Source organism: Sander vitreus, chromosome 6 (assembly GCF_031162955.1).
Source record: "Sander vitreus isolate 19-12246 chromosome 6, sanVit1, whole genome shotgun sequence".
Lineage (NCBI taxonomy): Eukaryota > Metazoa > Chordata > Actinopteri > Perciformes > Percidae > Sander > Sander vitreus.
Genome location: NC_135860.1, coordinates 11,732,493 through 11,749,218, shown reverse-complemented (window position 1 = coordinate 11,749,218; position 16,726 = coordinate 11,732,493). Strand labels below are relative to the sequence as shown.

The 16,726-nt window shown below is 40.9% G+C and overlaps 1 protein-coding gene across 1 annotated transcript in view; it reads left to right on the top strand.

Moving 5' to 3' along the window:
• Nucleotides 1–16,726, top strand: part of erfl3 (Ets2 repressor factor like 3) — a 51,171-nt gene that overhangs the window by 20,657 nt on the left and 13,788 nt on the right. The window contains exon 2 of the mRNA XM_078252538.1: nucleotides 14,389–14,623. Coding sequence (XP_078108664.1) covers nucleotides 14,389–14,623 — 235 coding nt within the window. The remainder of the gene's footprint in view (nucleotides 1–14,388; nucleotides 14,624–16,726) is intronic.

Genomic DNA, 16,726 nt, shown 5'->3' with positions numbered 1-16,726 from the left:
TAATTACCCATCAATTAGCACTTTGGACGCTGGATGTTGTACACAGCTCCAAAGCTGCGCTCCCCCAAACAGTAGAAAGGTGTTAAGGACAACAGTGGTGGTTGGCAAGCTGCTGATGTCCCCTGTTCACTCATCACCCAAGGGCCCGTTTAGAATACCAGGCCACCAGCCCTCTGCTTCACCCTTAAGTTAGGTTCATGTCTCCCCTGACAATCACATGGGAGTGTATGTGTATGTGTTGGGTGGGAGCATGTTCACTTGGTCAACAAGTGATACTTTGATGTTGTTTTTCTGCATACAAGCACTGTCAATGTACATTTTTGTTTTGTAGTAATCTTTGCAGCTTTTATTATAGTTACCTTCACTTTTCCTAAAACACTGCATGTCTGTTTGTACTGTACTACTTACTATGAATGCCGCATGAATGCAAGCCATCAGCAGCACAGTTGGCAGCATCAGAGCAGTACAAGAGAAAAACATGATTCCCCAAGGCCAGTCACCTATTCCACGCTCACCTCTAGTCTGAACAACAGCATGCAGCTCATAACAAGAGACACACACACACACACACACACACACACACACACACACACACGCATATAGTGCATCCACAGGCTTCCCATTTGAGCTTTTGAGTTATTGAAGATGAGTGTTAAGATGTTTTTTTTTCTGTGGCTGTTGTGTCTAGGATTTTAAAGGTAGCTCCAGCTGAATAGTAACATGTTAAAAAAAAAATATACTTTTGCTACACAAGAGTGAAGTATTTAAAGCTTTCTCCGCGCATGCATGCATGCATAGTTAAGAGGAGTAACAGAGAATTATTTGGGCTAAACATAGCTTTAGGTAGGCATTTTTGTAGTAAGATAGCTAGGTAATGAAAGCTCTAGTGGCCTAAGTAAAGACCAAATAGAAGCATTAATGGTGTACAAAACTGAAAAATCTATTTGGCAAAGGATGCGAACAAATCACACGTTAAGCTTTTTCGTTGATGTGTTCAAAACAAAATTTTAAAAATAAAGGAATCATTAATGTATAATTGCAATGTAATGGAGGGAAGTAGTAAAACAATAAACCTGCATGTAGCTTTTCCTGAATGAAAGCAGCTTTAAGCATGTAGCAAGTTGTCTCAGGGGTTAACAAGAATCTGACTGGGCTTTCTATATCTATATATTCTGTATCTATATGGTCCATGATTAGTACATCATCATCAGGAACTACATTTCAGTTCCATACTTTAACAGACTTAAAAAGATAGAAAGAAAGCAGATGAGAACCATGCATTTCAGTCTAAATAGTTCAGGGCCACATTGTGTGTCATTGCAATGAATGTATGGTTATAAAAAAAAAAAAGCATTTTTAGATGTAGCTGCTGCTTGCTGCACTACTAAAAGAGGACATTTGAATACAATAAGCCTGCTCTTGCTTTGCAGTTTGTATGTAAAGGCTAAATATTGACAGAATATGTCATGCTGAGTGTCCCTAACAGAATATTTGACCTCCTGCTACAAGAATAGTTATTGCATTGGGCAAGTAGCAGGTCACCAGTTTACATGATTTAGCTATTTTCCAATTTATGTTACCAACCAATACAGCTTGGGTTAGAGCAACAACGCTCCATCGTGATGCCCAATTTCTAAAGAATGAACTGGGGTAAAACACAGCTGCTGTTGTATGGCAACGTCCAGTCGCTATCAAGAGGATAAATGCTCAAACCAGTTGCAAGGTCCTTGATTATAGTGAGGCTATTTTGGGAAATGAGAGAATGTGTGCATGCCAAACTCACTGAATACTGAATGGCTTGAAGTTTTACCACCTAGTTGACATCACCTGTTATCTGAAAAGGTGTAAAAATTCAAGCACTGTTGACACAATTCGGTTTCATAAAGCATTTCAATCAAAGCTGGAGCTTATTATATATTGAAATAAAGATCAGGTGTCTCACTGCTTTGTCTCTGACTTGCCATCACCCATCTAGAAAAGTGAATCCACTGTGGAATGTGTCAGCTTCAGACGCTAGACAGCAGGCCTCTGTGTACGTGTGTGCGCATGACTCATTTCAGTTGTCTTTTGCGTTGTTTTATCACCTTTATTTTATAATGTTGTAGAAAGAGGATCGAGGGAAGAAATCACAACAAAAGTGCTCGCCGTAAAAGAAAGAGAGGCCTTGCTGAGTATTTTTTGACGTGCATCATGTTATTCTCTTCAAACTCTGTGTAACACAGGCCTTGTTGCCAGCTTGTTGCAGGCCCACTGGGTTGGTTTACACTGGAGCCTTGTTTGCCTTGAGAAGCTCTTGCTTTTGGAGAGGGTGGAAAAGTTCTATCTTGTTCCCAGCCAAGGCTAGTGGGCACACAGACACTTGTATACACACACATTATGCACACACACACACACACACACACTGTCATGTAGTGCAGATCTCTGTCTCCTGACGACTACCTGTTGCTGGCAGATTCAGCCTCCCACTCCTTTCTCTCTGTGTCTCTCCATCTCGCGCTCACTTGCTCCTGCCCTGCTCTTCCCTTTCTAATACCTGGTCTATTTGAGTCTGTGTTCCAGGCTTGAAAGGATTAATTGCCGTTTATGCTTTATTTTTTTGTTCTGTTCGTTTCTGGGGGGTTATTTTTAGGCCTCAAGTGTCTGGTTGCTAGGAGACAATGTGAGCGAGAGAGAGAGGGGGAGAGAGAGAGAGAGAGAGAGATAGAGAATGGAGGAGAGTTTGCGTTGTGAAGGCTGAATTACAAAAACATTGACGCACTGAGTCAGCACTGACACACACTCACATAAATATACGCACATAGGGTGTTTTAGTCTGAAGCTGTTATTGTGGACTTGTTTTTCTGGTTCTGTGTATTAGGTCTGAGCACTGTCATTTGATTCTGGCTCATCTTCAGTATCTGCTGTCACGTGCACACCTGTGAGTAGTTGCACATGGTCTGAGTGCATGCTCATTTGTTTGAAATATAGTCTAGTGCAACAGGTCTGCGTCACTGTTACAGCCTTCAAATATTTTTAGTTTGAAGCACTCAGTCTTGACTGTTTTCTCCAATGTGCTTGTACTTTCACATTTTTTACAATGAAAACAATCATGTCTGAGTAGAAATAATTATTTTTTCTGAGTAGACTGAGCAAGCTATGTATGTAACATCCTCTCAGTACTTTCCTCTGTATTGCCTGAGTTGGTTTTGATTCTTGCCAGATTTTTGCATATCAGAAATGACATGCATGGACACACATACACAGGAAACAGATCTGTTGTTGTGGTGCTTAACAGTTGCTAACATCCTGTCCCGCTCTAGTACCACATTCCAGGAAACCACCTCCCAAAAGTGCCACCTATCTCTTACACACACACACACACACACACACACACACACACACACACACACACACACACCTGACATTTACGGTTTGATCATGCCACATTTAATTTACTCCTGTGTTGCAAAGTCACCCTTTGACCCACCGACCTTACAAATACACACAGTACAAACTGCATATTGTGGTCACATACTGCTCTTCCATGGTTCTCAAGTATAAATGAAATAATGTTATCAAAATAACTCTGTGGGATGAAGATAATAGGGTTACAGCTAACAATTATTTTTGCTAAATAACTTTTTTTCAATTTACCAATTACGTGTTTGTCTATTTAATGTCTGGTAATGGTGAAATATGCCCATTTTAAATTCCCATTTTGACATTGTCATGTCTTGTAAACTATATTTGTCCAGCAGTCCAAAGCCCAATGAGTTTACTGTCATAAATAACAGTAAAAGCATCAAATCCTCACATTTGAAAAGCTGAAACCAGTACATATCTGGCATTTTGAAAAATAAAACTGTCAAAAAGCATGAATATTCACTCAATTGACTAATTGTTTGATGGAGTCATCTTCAGCTCTAAAAGATAAGCTTGACTTTTGCTAGGTTGAATAAAATTTAAACAATACACATCATAGTTTAATGATAGCCAGACAGATTATTTTTAGATTTATTTTTTATTTTAAGGGGATGAAAGAATGAAGGGGTGCCGTCAATCCAGGAATGGGCTTGTGAGATGGCTAGGGTGGTGGCATTTGAAAAAATATCATATAAACAGTTTGCCAGATTGGATGTCTATACTAGAAAATGGGGAAAGTACCTGAGCTTTCTGGAGGGCTCCTAGGAAGCTTTGTGCTGGGTAGAGACGTGTATAATGGGATTATGGTGTTGTCATGTGTTTATTTGGTTTCGACTTATTGTCTATTTTGTTGAATGGTCTTGAATATTGTGGTTACTGCGTCATCTTTTCTTAATTTTTGTCTGGGTGGGTGGTGATGATGAAGCGGTGGGGGGGGGTTGTATTCATGTTGAAAGTTGTATGTTTTGTATGATTTAAAAAAAAAAATGTTAATCACAAAATAAACAATACACATAATATAATATAGATACTGAGATGAGGTCCCTATGCCCTCCTACACACAAAGGTGCGCACACAGTCAAACACACTCTCCTACAGGCAGTAGTAAGTATAGGCAGTGTGATGTTGAACCAGAGGTGAAGCGTCAGCTGGCAGCTTTTTGCCAAGCTGTTGGCTGGAGAAGTACATTAACACCAGCGTGTTAGGTGGGGCCTCGGAGTGAAAGAGAAGAGAGGTGCCTCTGGCCTGTAACATGGTTCTGTTAGGTCTTAACAGCTTTTTCCTAAAAGTAACTTTGAAGAAAGTGATCTGACTATCATGGGAAAATGATAATGTATTTAGCTTAGATACACAGACATAGAGCCCCTATTAAAGCCATATATTTTTTAAATGGTGTGGAGAGCTAATTTTTTACATTTTTTAATTTTTTAATGTAAAGGTGAAAATTGTGACGAAAAGTATGACTTACAAGGTGTTTCCATTGCCAGATTGAAATTATTCTCACACATTTCCCAAATGACATTTGATCATAAATATTACAGTGAAAAGTTGTGTTGAAAGGAAAAAGACATTAAAAAAACTCTCATATAAGATCGTTGCATCCATGGTCATCAGAAGAATTTGCTTCATAGGGACTTAAAGCAGAGTTCAAACATGTTTTTGACAAGCTAAAACCACCCAGGTTTATAATACCATTACCCAGTGTTTATTTATTACAGAGAAAATTACACTCGCAATTGAAGTATCTTTACGGCCACCAATGGAGTATCACACTATTAAAGGTGCAGTAGGTAAGACTTATAAAACTAACGTTCTGTCATATTTGCTGAAACAGACCCTATGTTCGAGTTGAACTACATGAAGCAGGTAATTAAAAAAAAAATGTGTGTGTCAATCACTGCTCATGCACACGCATTCATTCTCCCTTGTGGGGCTTAGGAGGATCACAAAAGTCACGGTTCGGTTCGGATCACGGTTTTGAGTTACGGGTCGGATCAATTTCTGGATAGGCACGAAAAAGGGGGAAATTTAAATTATTTATTATTTATTTATTTATTTCACCAGTATATTGCTGTTAAACAACAAAAACGGATGAGAAAAGGGTATTTTACAATAACTTTAAATGCATCACGAGGTTTACCAGTTTCAAGTAAACGCACCATTTAGTCCCGTCTATGTTGTTTTTCTGACAACAGCAGTGACCAAGTGCTAGTTTGTGTCTTTAGCGGCAGACTGTTGTACGTCGTACGAATGTGTGTGTGTGTGTGTGTGTGTGTGTCCTGGGAGCAGTGCGTCACTTTGGTGACAGTAAATATACCTAACAGTGCCTTGAGAGCAACAGGACTCTCTCTCTGACACAATATTATTCGGCTGTTCTTAAACTCTGGGGAACACACACACACACAGACAAACACACATTCTCCCACCAGGCTTGTTTTAAGTGTGATTACACAGAGAAGAGTCCAGTTGTCCAGCAGACCTGAGAACACATCATGTGCAGTGCCTTGAGGCTTTATATGTGTTTGTGTGTGGAGAGTGCTCAGTGTTTTTGTTCACATGGTGCTCTGACATGCATTTGTGACTTTTTTGCGTGCGTGTGTTTGTGCCTTTTCTTAGACCTCCCAAGTGAAGAACCTCATGTTGTGTGTACATGTTGCTAGTTACATAGACTGTATAGTGTGTTTAGTTGTCCCATGTGGATAGATACTACACCACTGGGGTCCTCACAGCCTAAAATTAAGTTATCACCAATGGGCTCAGCCTCTTTAGACACCAGGCGACCCCTCTTAGGTGGTCAAGTTTTCACTAAGTTAGTTTTACCTAGTGGTTAATCCGTTAAACTTGTTTTTTTCTATCTTTTTGTTTTCAATCCTAATAGACCCTGGTTGTTGCTAAACATTTTAGTCTATTTTACATTACATTTGGCAGTTATTTTCGATCATGCAATAACTTTATTGATTCAGGCAGGCTAAGGATTATACTTTCACTATTGCTGAACATTAACTTAAAAGTTACTTGTCCTGTCAAATTTGTTTTGTTAAATCCAAATTATCTAAAATTCTCGTTACTCTACTTTTAACTACATAAGCACACTTTATTTGTAAGTTTGAAAGGGAGCTCATGTCACCAAATGTTCACCATGTTGGGTTAACTATCTAAACATTTTCAAATCTCTGCTAGTTGATTTTCATAATGTACTGAAATAAATGGCTGTGTGGAAAATTGAAAATCAATTTGCTTTGAAAAATAGTTGACTCTCAGCAGTGGTGTAAACTAATTTGCTTTTTAGTGGTAAAACATATGCAAAATCACGAGTACAGCCCTAAATGATAACAATGGAGTTATTCATTTAGTTTTTTTAATAAAGTGCTTTAGTCAGCTGATAAACCAAATGTAGTTTTTGCTTTCAAATCAAGCCTGATATACTCTTCCGCACACTTTAAAGCCTTTTTTCTCAACTAATGGACATTTGAACTATGTTGTCAGTGACTTGACAAGTTTATATTCTTATGTAAAGAGAGACAAGCTTGTTCTGGAAGAGAGGATCCCTATAGATGCGCAGGCTTTTTTTTTTTTTTTCCCTTCTTGCTCCACTACAATTTCCTGGAAAAGACACAGACCGAGAGTCAAAATCTTATGTCATGTCCTTCTCATTCCCTGTCCCACTTGTTCCCTCATCACTTCCTCCTCTTCAGCACTTCTGTACTTTCCCTCTTCTCCGCATCCATGTTGTGTGTTCTCTGTTGAACAATAACCCCAGTGTGTGTGTGTGTGTGTGTGTGTGTGTGTGTGTGTGTGTGGGGGTGTGTGTGGGGGGGGGGCTATTTTTGGCCCCTCCAAGGCCACAAAGCACTCTCTTTCTCTCATCTGCAGCTATATGGCAGTGAGTAAAAGCCTATAGAAAATATAGACTGTTGGTGACCTTTTAGAATAGTTGAGCAGCCTCCTAGGCTTACAGGTTTTTCTGTGTGATGTGTGTCATTCAGTTGATGCAGGGGGCATGAATGCTCTTGACTCAAACATGGACCTCCAACAAGAACGATTCCTCCATCTCGATTATTCACAACCCACATTTCTTTCGATGATTGTTTCCAAACAAGTTAAATCGACTCTGCGTGTCATGATAAAACCATGATAACAAACGTGTGTAATTAATCAAACAACTTGCCTACTTATTTATTATCATCTCATTCAAGTTCTGCAGAACTTAAAGTAAACCAGTGTGAAACTCAAATGGAAACTAAGCCCAAACAGTCAAAAGTTACTGATCTAATCTGCATCTCTACTAGACATTTCCACTGGTGGCAGCTTAAAACATCTGATTCCACCGTTGTTTCTTGAGTATTAATGAGTTGCAAAGAAACACGCAGCCATACGCAGAAAATGTTATCTCTTGCATATTAGTTAGAAAGTCCTCAACCAGTTCACTGCACAAATTGATGATGTGAAACCAAAGACTGGTTGTAGTTAGAGCCGACTATTCAACAGCAAGTCTATGAAGGTTCTTAATCATCCAGGTCATAGTTATCCCTATGAGTTTAACATGAGATTAAACAGCAACTGCTTTAAAAGTCTTAATTGTAAATGTTAAGTATGCTTTTTATTATTATTTTTTTGTTAACGCTAAGTATTCCCTGCTTCCAAATGTTCACGTTTGCTGTTTTTCTTGGTTTGCGTTGATAGAAAGTTGAATATTTTGGGGTTTTGGACTGCTGGTCGGACAAAACGAGCATTTTGAAGACGTCCTCTTTAGTTCTAGGACAATTTTGATGGACATTTTGTCATTTTTCACTATTTTCTGACATTTTATAGACCAGACAATAAATCAGTTAATTGGGAAAATATTTAGCAGGTTAATACATAATGAAAATCATTGTTAGTTGCAGCCCTACTTGTACCTTTCTTTTATATTTTTATATATATATATATATATAGACATTTATTTATTTTTATGTTGCAGTTTATAATAATCTCAAAATACATAACTAGTACAAAAAAACTTTTGGATATTTGTTCCAAAATGTAAGTAGCATTTTTAATACATTTTGAGTTAAAGGTTCCCTTCCAAATTATTCACTTTCTCATCAATGTTTCCCAGTTTTTTGCTCTCTGTCCCTCTCCTGTGTCCATGTCTTTTCTCTGTCTGTCCCACTCTCTAGTCTTCCTCAAGTATTGGCCTAATGAATTTTTAATGGACTTGGTGGGAAGAGTCCAGACACTTTGGGATTCAGGCGTATGGGCTCTGATTACCCTCCTACTCCTCCTGCAGAGCCCACCCTCCTCTTTTCTCTCCCTCCTTTCACTCTTACTTTCTCTGTCTCACCCACCAAGTCTTTTATTATCTTACTATCCCTCCCCTCCACCTCCTGGTCTTGTGTTTCTGTCTTCTCTGTCCCCCAAGCGCTTCAGGCAGTTTCACTTATCCAAGCAGCTGTGACAAAGACAAGGCTGTGTAATACTTGTGTATGAATGTGCTATAGGCAAATACTGACTCTCAGTTTTTAGTGCTTTTACAGACTCTCAGAGCCGATAGTGACCTCACCCCCCTCCGCCACACAAACTTGCACAGGTCGTTTCCCACATCCACGCTAAAGCTGAGTTGGGTTAAAGTAGCACGGTGCTAGCCAACTGCCGCTAATAGCTGTTCAGAGGCCCTGTATAAAAATCCTGAGTCTGCAACTCCACTGTTAGTTTGGCACAGACCTGTCAGTTGATTTGCTGCTGAGTAGCACTCGCAGCTCTGGGAATCTCTCCTCCTCCTCTCCTTTCTCACTCCAATACTTTGTCTGACTGCCCGTCTGCCTCTACCTCTTTCCCATCAGCTCTCGCCCTCCTTGGCACTTCAGTCCCAGGTCGGAGATCCAGTCGGTCATGCCTTTGAGGCGTTGTAGTTGTCAAATGTTTTAGAGCTGCAACTAATAATTATTTTCATCACAGATAAAGTTATTTTGATCAATTAATTGATTAAGCATTTTATCAATAAAATTCCTTGTTTTATTCATCCAACAGTCCAAAACACAAAGCTATTCAGTTAAAGATACCCTGTGGAGTTTGCTTGTAAAAAAAACACTGTTTCTTGCCCAAATGCATTGTGTGTGTATACATTTCCTTCCTTATAAAACATTTGCAAAGTTTGCATTGTTTACATCCATGTTCGTGGTGGTAGTGGTGGTCGTATATGTCAAAGAAAAGCAGCAAATCAACACATTTAAGAAGCCGAAAAAAGCTGCTTGCAAGATATGTTGCTTGTAAATAATTGCTAATTGCCTTTTGAAAGAGCACAAGACAGACAGGACGTAAAACAAGGACGATAGCCATTTTCTTTCTTTCCTTCCTCTACCACTCTTTTGCTTTCATCTCCACTGACCCCCCTCTCTGGTCTCGCGGCGTGTGAGAGAGTGAAGGTCATTGTTGGACTGGTGAGCGGCACACACATAGCTGGAATAGCAGCAGTGTTAGAAGTCTGCTAGGGGCCTGCCACCAAGATCACAGAGAAAAAGAGGCATCCGCACTCCTAGAACGGAGGAGGATGAGGAGGGGAGTGGGAAGGAGGAGGGGATGGGGGGGATAAGCAATCTGATCTGGATGACAACAGACTACCAGACGAGCTATGATCTCATCGCTCCCTCAACCCCCCCCCCCTTCCTTCCCTCCATCCATCCACCCCCTCTCTCCTCTCCCACTCTTGCCATTGTCTCTCTTTCTCTCTCTTCCCACTTTTGTTTCCCTGATCTCCCTCCCCCGTCTCTTTTTCTACTTTCTTTTCTCTGTTCTCCACTTGTCCTAGTGCTCACGCCATCTCATCTTGCCTTCTTCTCTTTCACTCCCACCCCTCTCTCCCTCCTCTTGCACTCCCTCCTTCATCCTCCTCCTCTTCATCCCCTTTGCATCACTTTCTACCACCTGCCCCACACTTGTCCCAACACCACACACACACACACACACACACACACACACACACACACACACACACACACCTCTTGATGCACTTGCACTCTCTAGTGTCCCAGGCCAGAAATTAGGCGCACCCCTATCATCAACCCTCCACACCAGTCCCTACATTATTGATGTGTGTGTGTGTGTGTGTGTGTGTGTGTGTGTGTGTGTGTGTGTGTGTGTGTGTGTGTGTGTGTGTGTGTGTGTGTGTGTGTGTGTGTGTGTGAGAGAGAGAGTGTCAGGCTTGCATGCTGTAATGGCTATCTGGTGGCTCCTCTGGGAGGGAGGAAGGGTGGGAGGGGGGGGGGGTGGCGAGGGAGGAAAGGAGCCAAAGAGAGGGAGAGTCGAGGTCGGAGAGGTTAAGTGTGGTGGAGGGGGTTAGGTCGTGCTCTGCAAGCTCTTCCCTGCTGCTGCTGCTGCTCCTCTCTCTCTTCTTCATCCTAACTTCACACAGATCGTATGCTCACACAGATTCAAAAAATTCCCTGTTGAAATTTTCATATTGGGTGTGTAGCACTGATGAAACGGATCAAAGTGTGTGATAGCTGATCCAGTGTGAGTCAGGACAGCTCAGCCTGGGTTGGACTCTGGGTGGATAAAAGGACAAAGGCACCTGTTCTTGCTCCCAGCATTCCTCTAAACCTAATCCCTACCAACACACACACACACACACACACACACACACACACACACACACACACAGTGCATGGTCACTTTTATATATGCTGTTGCTGATGACAGAGAATCATGCGTCATTTCAGGAAGAGAATGTCCTCTTGCCTTTTTTCAGAAACGGCATGGCTGGCAGTTCTCCAAGTGTTTACATGAGATCTATTTCACTCAAGGACCTGAAATATGATGTGTGTTTATATAGTGACCTCTGTGGTCCATGCTAAAGTCAAAAAGATCATTACAGATGCATCAGGCACACAAAGTCACTGACTTACTTTTGCACACTCAAAACTCTTAAAAGCTGTAATGTTGTTTCCAGTGCCACAGCAGCACCACAGGGTCGGTGGTTAAGCTATATTAAGCACTGCTCATTTATTCACCTCAGCCAGTTTTGCGATTTGACCAGTCACATCTTGACTTGTCTTGACACAGTCACCATCAGTTTGCTATGTCTGGAAATAATATGTTGTTCTCTGCAGTAGGAGTGTGTGTGTGGGTGATTATGTGTTACTGTTGGAGGCTCGGCCGGGCCAGTATGTTTGTGATTGCCCCCGGTGTGTTCCTATGTGATTGTAGCTCACTCAGGGTCTGATCGAGCAACAAGTGTTTGTTTGAATGTTTGAAAGTGAAAGAGGAGGAGGAGGAGGAGGAGGGTGGGAAGAGAAAAAGGAAAAAAATGACAGTGAGTGTTGTTTAATTTGCATGCTAACTGCTACCTACTTATGCAGGTCTGGAAAGTCTGAGAAATTACTGACACAGCGCAGTTTTAACATCCATGGTCATTTCACACTGTTATAAAGAACAATAATCTGTAGCAGCTAAGCTGCTTGCACAGCCTGTTTGATGACCTCTAGGAGTGCACGATTCAGAAAATGTCACGATTCACAGTATGTAAATGTAGTTACTTTTCCTATGTGATTGCAGTAGACATAGAATTTTTTTAAATATGAATCGATTTTTGTAATTCTGTGAATCGATTTTGAATCGGTAGAGCTTGAATCGCGATTTGAATATGAATCAAATATGAATCGATTTTTTTTGCACACCCCTATTGACCTCCTCATTAGCCACTTACTATCTGCATAATAGTCAACGATGATAAAATCCTGTCTGGAATTCAGAGATGGAAAATGTGATGGCACATTGTTTGACTGATATTAAAAAATCTTTATTTTGAATCGCAAAATGACTCTTGGTAGGTGGGACAACTGAGTGACCATGCCTTGCAAATACATCACTGTGATTTGAGGAAAACCACCACAAATTGGTGGCAAGAAATGTCTAGTAGCCTGCGTAGGTTTCCTTTCTGCCTATTTTAATGAAAATCTGGAAACCAAAATGTGCCTGCTTTTGGTGGGTCTCTTGCATAGCATAAAAAGCAAAACAATAGTAAAGTTGTTAACCCATGTTGATGAAAGGCTCCAGTACAATGTACAGATTCATAAAGGTCTGGCAGATGTGCTATCAGCATTATTTAGTGTTATGTAACAGTGACTAAATGGTCAGAACAGGCTAGTGCAGCAGAGATTATCAGGTTTATCTATCTCTGCCTCAGACTGTCATCCAGCAAATCCATTGACAAGCCTGCACATCCATAATCTGTTGACATGGGCCTGTTTGTTTTCCAATCTTTAGCCCAGCCTGTCTCATTTCCTCTGTTTCCATTTGCATGCAGTGCTCTTAAACGCATCGCAAACACTGGCTTTATGCTAGCCACATGTCTCCCCCCCCACCTCCCCCCAAAAAAAGGAAGTGATAATAAAATAAACCATGAGAATAGAGAAATACAATACATACCCTGTCCCTTGTAAAACAATAGCCCTCTACTAAATACTACTTCTCTAAAATGTTTTAATTAATTCATTAACATCAACTTGTTAATTTTGTTTTATACACTTATTCATTATTGTATTGCATTTCATTACATCCGACAGGTAACTACATTGTTCTGGTTATTCAGTGTAATGTGGTGCTTAGTGTTATTTGCACCAACCATTATAAATTAACATCAGCGGGCAATAAATGTCCTTCACAGCAACACTTTATCAGGATGGATGCTGGATTTCTCTGGTAACTCCAGCTCCTCACTTGTGCATTTATCAGTGCTATGCTATGAGGATGATTGTTGATAAAATAAAATCCAGTCCAGGCTATATCTGGCTGAATATTACTCTGTTATAGTGTAATTTGCTTGGTCGTGTCAAACTTTCTTGACCACCCAGGCGACAGAATGTTAGTGGGAGACTTGCACAAACATTTTTAAACAAGCACTGGCACACTGTTTCTGACTCGTACATTTGGGCACACACGCTCATACAAACAGTCATATACCCACGCCCACAGTCTCGTTCTGTGTCTCTTACTCTTCGTTTCCTTCGAGCAGCGGGTAGAGAAAGATGGAGGGATAGACAGGAGAGATGACTGGCCATGTTGTTTTCCTCCTGTCATAGGAAAGAATGACTGCATGAGAGGAAAGAGGTGGAGGAGAAGTGGAAAGGGTTTTCATGTGCCTAACTGTTCCATGAAGCCCACTAACACTACAACTTTTAGTATTGTAGTTTCAGTGTGCATGTGTGTTTCCTGTGAAGAGCTTCTGTGTTAATGACATTAGAGGAATGTGGTTAATACAAAAGCCTTAGTCTACCTTCACATTAGGCCATCTACATTTTTATTTGCATCTTCAATAGCATTTCTAGGTCATTTTAATAGAGACCTCTGTCCACAGAGGTAAGATAAAGACAATTATTACATTTTATTATATTAAAAGTTATAGCGGCATGCTAGGATGCAGCAGGTTAAGGCATGTTACAGTGCTTTGTATGCCATTGTTTATGATATGCCTTATTCTCTCTTCTCTTTACATCATGCATGTCCTTACTCCTGCTCTCTACTCTGTCAAACTGTCCATTAAAAACAAAATTCCTTCAGAAAAATTGTTTCAAGATTGTCCGGAGAGTGAAAGTTCATGGAAGACTTGAAAGTAGTGAAGACTGCTATATGCAATGTAAGATATGGATGTCCTCATCCAGCAGTACTGTACTTGACTCAGCTGCTCTTGTTGTGTGTGTCATCTATACTTTGCTAGACACCTATAATCCTCTACTCCACTCACCTGAAATGGCTACAATTTCTGACTCCTAATTGTAATCATACTTTAGTCTTTTCTTGTGCTTGGCTTCTCCAAAAACGTCCAAAATTCAAAAAAGATTTTTCAGGGTTCATTTGAGTTCTATGTCACTCAGTTGTTCGAAATTAGATAATAAAAAATAAACAAATAAATTGTGGTTTCATTTACAACATTTGCTCTCTACAGCATCATTTGCTATTTATTGTGACGCACACAGTAACCCTCCCGCTCTCTTTATCTGTCTTTTACAGGGATCGCCTTCCCAGAATGGGCTTACAAGCCTGAGTCAAGCCCCGGGTCCAGGCAGATCCAGCTGTGGCACTTCATCCTGGAGCTGCTCAGGAAAGAAGAGTATCACGATGTCATCGCCTGGCAGGGGGACTACGGCGAGTTTGTCATCAAGGACCCGGATGAAGTAGCCCGGCTGTGGGGAGCCAGGAAGTGTAAACCCCAAATGAACTATGATAAGCTGAGCAGGGCACTCAGGTACGATGACAGAGAAACCTGATGAAAATGTTTGATTAATTGTGTATCTGTATGTGGGGGTGTGTATTCATTCATAGTTATTGGCTCCTGTACCTGACCTTTAACTTCTCTGTGGAGACCAGCAAATACACCAGATGAGCTCATGATTATGATAAGGATCTGTGGACCTTACAGGGCTGCATATTCACATGAACATTTATCATATGCTAAAATTCGAAGAGCCCACATGCTCCAGTTGAACGACCAATTTACTGAGGCTGTTCAATCAAATCACACAAAACACTATTGTCTATTTAGAATAGCCAAGACACTAATATAAATCCACACTGCATTTGAATAGAGGAATGTAATTAAGTAAGAGGAAGAAAATGAACTCTCATAGAATAAATATATTATTAAAAATCACTGATTGGTTAAGGGCCAGACTAAGAGTGATTCAATGACCCTTTTATGAATTAGCAACAGGTCGATCCCCCCTCTGAAACCAGGCCTGATGAGTGAGCTTGCAGTACTCTGTCAGACCTGGTCTCCCGACACAGTTAACATGGTGCCACAATCTTGTGGGTGGTTGGCCCAGCCAAAGAAGTGTAGGGTTGTAGTGCATTGCCACATGTGCCATGGGCAAAAGCAGGGCCCTTGGTGGACTGACTGGTTACTGGCTCTCGGGACATGTAATGTCATCTTTTTGGAGAGAATGAGCCTGAGATAGTATTGTCTCTGGATTTCAACTCATGGACAGGGGTTGACATTGCTCCTTTTTCCAGATAATTCGATGACAGGCAGTGCCATTCCCAGGCTCTTCTCAGCAGGAGAGGAGAACTGCTCACCTCGACTAGGGATATTGTTGGGTGGTAGAAGGAACACTTTAAAGTGGCCATATTATGCTCATTTTCAGGTTCATAGTTGTAATTTGAGATTGTATCAGAATAGGTTTACATGGTTTAATTAAAAAAACATATTTTTGTTGCACTGCACATTGCTGCAGCTCCTCTTTTCACACTGTGTTCAGGTCTCTGTTTTAGCTACAGAGTGAGACCTCTTAACTTCTGTAACATCTGTGTTGTCAGTCGCACATGCACAGTAGCTAGGTAAGGATTACATGAGCTAGCTAGCTGTTTCTCCAACTTCGGCCTGTACAAGGCAGGATTAGCTGGGAGACTTCTTCTAAAACATAGGAAACAACAAGCAGCAAAGGTTCCCAGCTGGACGTGAACCAAGGGATGCCCAACCTATAGTCTGCGCCCCAACTCCAAGACCACCAGGGTCCCCTAACTTATCTCGCCTATCTCTTTGGCGGAGGTCACTGAAGTAGTGAAAAGGCTTTGCAGTGGCATGACAGAAGAGGTGAATGAGATTTTTCTGTGGTGAAGAGGGAGCTGAGCCTGAAGGCGATTTATCAGTCAGTCTATATTCCAGCCCTCACCTGTGGTCATGAACTCCTGACTTGCCACTCTTTAAAATACTTTATCATGAGGCCAAGTTCATTACAATCTCGTTCCCAGCGGCATGTGTGAAAGGAATGTGAGCACACGTTGAGTGATCAGGGAGGTTGTTTACACACACACAGATTAACTAGCAAATATTTAGTAAATTATGTTATGACTAAATCACACACAGACACCCCTCAGGCTACATTTATTGTAAAGAAGCCTTATGTCACATACCATATTTGACCCTGGCATTTGATTCCAGTTATAGCAATGACCTGCTAGAAGCATTTCATTCAGACCACACAGACCCCAATAGCTTTAACTGTTTAGCTCTGTTTCACCCAGACATTGCATTAGTCATGCCTGCCAAGGCACTAATAGCACTTAACCAAGCCTATAATACGTGTAAATGTCGTAAGAGTGACCTTGGCCACATGCCTTCACAGGCTATTGACCTGGACAAGTTTAGCTACTATTATGCTCCAAGTAGAGTTACAACACTGACCCATTTGGCTGGTCACACCTTTACACCTTTTGGTTATATCCATGGGTGCCAGCTCAGCCAAGCCCATTTGACACAGTTTTGGTTGTGACCATAGCTAATAAATACGACATTTTAACAGCATTTGATATCAACTACATTATGATTCAACATCATCGATAGACTTTATAA